The sequence below is a fragment of the Lactuca serriola genome, chromosome 7, assembly GCF_051521515.1.
Source record: "Lactuca serriola cultivar US96UC23 chromosome 7, Lser_US96UC23_V15, whole genome shotgun sequence".
Taxonomy (NCBI): Eukaryota; Viridiplantae; Streptophyta; class Magnoliopsida; order Asterales; family Asteraceae; genus Lactuca; species Lactuca serriola.
The window spans coordinates 60256193-60262192 of NC_136414.1; the positions used below are offsets into that span (position 1 = coordinate 60256193).

A 6000-nucleotide genomic window follows, 5' to 3' on the forward strand; every position below is an offset into this window, starting at 1 on the left:
TTCATGTCATTGGGATGAAAAAGGCTGTTTATTTTCTCTGATGAAATGGAATGATTCTTTCCATTTTTTTCATGGATTGGAATAAACATAACACAAAAGCTAAAGTTTGTTTTCAATAATCTCTCAGCTCTATTTAAATTACAAAGTTTATTTCTAAAACTAACGAAAGTTATATATTTTTTAGTTGTTTCTTTATGTGGCAAGTTTGTATAAAAGAATTCTTTGAAATTCATCTCTTTACTGCTGCAACTTCTCAATTTGGCCTTTAAGACCTGCTTTCGCTTTGGCTTCCTGATCATAATAAATGGTAATCAAACACCTATAGGATACAAGTAAATAGCTATATATTTACATACATATATGTGAAAAGGGCATTAATATTTTCACATATTGGTTTTTGACTTGTCATTTCTGCATACTTTACTGTATGTCATATGTACTGTGGTGTCTTTATGGAGTTATCTTTTTCTGGTTTATTTCTCTAGGTGGCTCTTTAGGTGATAAAGCTAGGATTTAGTTGCTCCAGGATCACCTACTAGAAGAATATTGATATTTCCCCTAAAAGTAGCTCCTGTATCATGTGTCAAAGCACTTCCACGAAAAATCTAAAAAAAAAAAGAAATTAGTTAGGTCTGTTATGTCAATCTTTGAAAATGAAAAAGAAATATAATTTACCATTTTACCTGACAAAGAAGTCCTTTCTTCACATCATCTATTTCCCATATGTTTGGTGCTAAAGATCTTGTAAGCATGTCATAAATATCAGGCTGTTTTGATAGCTCTTTCATTGTCTCGATTTGCTTTTCATTATCCACATGGGTTTCTTCCCCATTTTGAGTAGAGTTTTGTTCAGTTTCCATTGAATCTTCAGCATTCATTCTTGACTTATCAGTCTTCTTTAGATGAACACAATCGCAATAAGTCTGAAAACAAAATAGAGTTGTTAGCTAACTTATATCAATGATTAGAACAAGTTGTAGTGGAATGCTGGAAAATGGGATGAAATTTTTTACCCTGAATAAAGACTTCACATTTCTTTGAGTTGGGCCAACTCTCACACTCATAGCTCTGTATAAAACAAGTTACCTTTTAAACGAGAAGTCATTTAGAACAACAAATAACAGTAAACAAGATCGATCTTTAGTTGTAATGTATGTAATAAAAAGAAATAATGCAGCATTGCTGCAATAGGAAGTGTTTATTATAGCATCATACTTTCATGTTTTTTCCTGTTACAGCATTGTAGTTTGAAAAATATAATGTTGTTGTATGGTTTTATATTTTTAGTTTGAAATCATCTTTTGGATCGTGTGGCAGGGGAAAAGAAACAGTCGTTTCAACTTCCTGACTTCATTTGCTACAACTAGGATTGAGAAAATTAGACAAGTAAGATTTTTTTTACTCTAGTAACATCTTTTCTTCCTTTGGTTTGTGGATTTTGATGGAATTGGAATTTGGGATTCCATTCGATTGTTGGATTGAGGGAATTCAGTTCCATTATTTCTTTTTTAGTAAAATACCATCGTTATGTATATATTGTATTTATACAAACAATAAACAAAAAATATTGAACAAAGATATTCCATTCATGAAAGAACCAATTGCTTGACAAATTATGAGTCCTTTAGATTCCATTTCCTTTGACAGATTTAGTTTCTTCCAAAATCATTCTCCCACATTGTTCGATTTGTTAAAGACTGGGTACACTTTTCAAAGTACAATGTTGTAATAAGAAAAAAAAATGAAAGTAGAAGGCTATGATAAAAAGTCAATGGAAGTACATTGTTGTTTCTTTCATTTACCAATGTATATGCTACACATGACGATACAAACTTTCTAGTCCCATTGACTTTAGTTTAGTCCCAATCCAATCCAATGCTATAATTGGTTGAATTTATGAGGCACAATGTTTTTTATTTAGATTAACTACATATACTAAATCAGCAGATGGAATGTCGTCATTTTTGGTGCAATTAATTTTATTTTTTAGTTGAAAGTTTATATCTATAAAGTCTTGAAATTATCAATTTTTTAATAGTGAAATGGTGGATGGACATGGGGTGGAGGTAATTTAAGCAATAAGCGGCTTGGATTGTTGATCGTGTTGCAATTGAGTCAACATTTGTGCTTGTTCATTGCAGGTAAAATTATTTCCTTTCCATTCATGAGTTATTATTTTAAAAATAGGTATTATATTGTTAAAAAATATGTTATTTTTTTACAGTGATGGATGTGATAGAACAACCCAACTAGTTGCACTTGCGAATTTGTTACTTGATCCATATTACCACACAAATTAATGGATTTTAGGTATTCAATTGAAATATATTTTAATCAATGATGGTTACCTTTCATGTATATAAGATATAAAATTTTACTTTTATGCAGACTTTTGTGGAAAAAGATTGGCTTGTTTTTGGGCATCCATTTTCAAACAAGGCAGGAATGGAAGTTTACTTGGGAGTGGTTTATATTCGATTTTTTTTAGTTTTGTGTTTTTTATTACATTTTTGTGCATGAGAGTTGTTTAGAATTACTTATTATTTGTTTAAAAGAGTTTCTATTAGATTTTTCTGGGATTTGTGTTTTTTTTCTTACATTTGTGTGCATTTAATATTGAAGAACGTGGATTTTATGTAATTGTTTAAAAAATTGATTTTTACCGACGGCTTAGCGACGGAAATCCGTCACCAAAAAATGTTGTATATTCAGTCGGTAATCCATTGAAAGACGCTCCGTCGGTAATCCGTTGCAAAAAGTATTTGATCCGTTACTAATCACCGAGGGAAAAATCCGTTGCTAAAAAATTGTTGTAGCCTTCAGAAATCCGTTACATACAATTAGCGAGGAGAATATACTGACGGATTTTGGTTGTTATAGTTCCATCGGTAAAGACCATTAGCGACGGATTACCGACGTTTTGGCTATTTTGTAGCGGTGATTGAGGCCTTTCGTTATGGCCTAGTCTATTAGGGGGCGTTTGGATCGTTGGACTGTTTTCATGGAATATTGAATGTGTCAAGGGTTTTGGAGTTTCATGGATTTATATTTATAAAGATTTAAAATTTGTGTAGTAATAGGTAATTATATATTCTATAAGCCCATACATAATAAACCCACCTAAATTAATCAGCCCAGTTTTTATAAATAATTATGTATATCCTATATAGGCTACAAATAATAAACCCACCTAAGTTAATAAGCCCGTTTTCTGTTAAAAAGGTAAATAAAGTAATAAAAAATCCAACAAAATTAACAGCATAACAATCGTGAATCACTTTACAAACCCTATGCATAGTCTTTGTAAAATCGTGAAACTCGTTATAAACCTTGAGTAGACTCTTTATTGAAGAATTGTTGTTAATAATCGACTAATTAAAACTTCATCGCCTCTAGCAATTTTCAGTAACAGGTATTTATACGGTTCTTTCTCTTCAAGTTTATTCGTCTTTGTCAAATCCCAACTATATTTTAGTTTACCACCATATGAGTTGTCTTTCCGTCCATGTTTGTATTTTACATGCATACAGAGGTTTTGATGAAATGACTCAATTAAATCAGCTTTTGATAAAAGTTTTTTTTTAGACGACTGCTTGTAATGTAGTGGGCTTTTCAAGAAATTTGTTAAGGAATAATAAGTATCGGTCTAAAGTATTATACAAATGTCATAATGATGATGAGGTATGTATGTATACGGACCACATGAGTGCAAGAAACAAACGGGTGAACAAGAGTTGAATTCGTCCTAGTTGCTATTTTGACACATTAGCATACAATAGCACGAGTACACCATCAGACTAAAAACACAATCATAACCATCATGTTGGGGTTTAGCTCTTAAAATAACTTTGTTTTAATTTTATCATTCTCATTCTCACTCTTTTGAGATTCCAGGAGATGGTTTTGCAATAAGTTGCAGACATGACCCAGTGGCGGTCCACAGTGGGGCAGCTGCCCTCAAAACAAAAAAAAATAATAATAAAAAAATTAAAAAATTAAAAAGTATTCTTTTTTTTTTTTTAAATATTATATTTTAACCCTTCAAAATGATATGTTTTGACTTTACAAAAATATTTGCCCCCATAAAACCTTATAAAAAAAATATTTGCACCCTCTTTAGAAAATTCTTGGGGACCCCCTTAGACATACAGGTTACATAGTACTAATTTAATTACTTATAATGTTGGTCATCATTTGCATATTTCATATTTGTTCTTGAAGAGCTGCATATGGATCGACCTTCCAATCGTATGGTGATTAGTTATTAATTACAAACAGTACTTATAGGAACTAATTAATCAAGGAAACTAAATAAATTAATCACATCTTTAATTAAATCCACAACCCTCCATCCTCAAGGTGATTTGTAGATATCTCTCTGTAGCTTACACTGATGAATTTATCAAAGTGCTTCTTTGGGTATCCTGTAGTAATATTTGTCTATCCCATCTCATTATTTTCATTGATGAAATGTTTATGTACTTTCACATGCTTTGTTTTGTCATGAAGAAATGGATTATCAATAAGTTGGCTTGTTTACCATCAACGTTAGAATGTAATATTCTTAATTGATGCATTCTTATGTAATATTCTTAATTGATGCATTTTTGGCATTTAATCGACAAATATCAACCATAGTGTTGTATATATACCATCTCATCAACCATTGTGTATCTATTTTGCACATATTGGGATCTCACCCGGTTACATAACCCACTGAAATCCAAACTTATGTATGACTAATTATATTATGTTGCTAATCCTTGTGTTCGTCTCTTTGTATTTGTACACTTGTCCCCTGTTTACAACTCTTGTATCTTATGAGGTATCAATTTTCCATTTGTAAGTGTAGGCATGACTAGATACCAGAATCATGATGATAATTCATCATCATCATCATCCAGTCAGAAGAGGTTCAAGACTTTTGACAGGGGTGGTGTGGCATTTTTGTCGGATCTTCACCATGATGTGCTTTTTTTGGTAATGATGCGACTGGGATTTATCGATTTTTTTTCATTCAGTGGAGTTTGCAAGTCATGGAGGTCATTTGCACTCGCTAACATGAACAGGTTTATGGCGTCCAAACCACCCATGTCAATACGTATTGACCACTATCCTGATAATAAAAAGACATTGCACCTGAAGGACTTTGAAGGAAGAAAGTTCAAAACCAGCATTCCCCATTCTGCTTGGAGAAGATGTGTTGGATGTACTTGTGGTTACTTGGTCTTGATGGGGAGGGATACCCATGACTTCTGGCTTGTGAATCCTATCACAAGGCATGAGCTTTATTTCACTGATCACCCGTTATATGTAGGTGTAGTTGATCATCTTGTAACTATCAGGCCTATCCTTGTCTTTTTGCCTTCAATATCTAGGCGAGTATTTGTTATGTTACATAGAAAAGAATCCTCGTATAGAAGGTCAGAAAGAACTCGTAAGGGAAAAATATCATTTTCTATAGAAGGTAAACAAGGATGGAATCATGTCTCCTCCACTCTCCCCATCATTGGTTTACAATATTTCAAGGGGAAGATATATACCCTACACATTGATTTCTCTGTACGGGAACTCAGAATCTATCCAAATCGGAAGTACAAATGGACGTTGCTTGAAACCAATAATTTTCCAGATCCAGACTTGTTTTTCCAAACCAATAATTTTCCAAAGCCAGACTTGTTTTGGCCGGAGCTTGTAAGCTCAGGTGAAAACCTTTACGTGATAGATCGGTTTGCACCAAACGAGGTTCTGGAACTCGATATTGGTGAAATGAAATGGGTGTCGCCAGAAAAGACAATAGGAGAATATGCAGTCTTTCTTAACAGCTGCGGATCTTCTGTTGCTATTAAACCTGAGTCATGGGTTGGCCCTCGGACACAATACAAGAGTTATGATAAGTTTCTTGTTACTGATAGAAGTCGAGTACACGATATCGATTTAAACTCGATGTGGTACTTCCCCCATGATTGTTTTAGTGTTAATCTCTTAGATGATCAGTGA

At 32.9% G+C, this 6000-nt stretch overlaps 1 protein-coding gene across 1 annotated transcript; it reads left to right on the forward strand.

The window, feature by feature from the left end:
• Positions 1–4854: 4854 nt before the first annotated feature.
• Positions 4855–6000, forward strand: LOC145064020 (uncharacterized). The gene has a single exon (XM_079011552.1). It carries the CDS (start codon positions 4855–4857, stop codon positions 5998–6000), a length of 1146 nt encoding a protein of 381 aa, XP_078867678.1.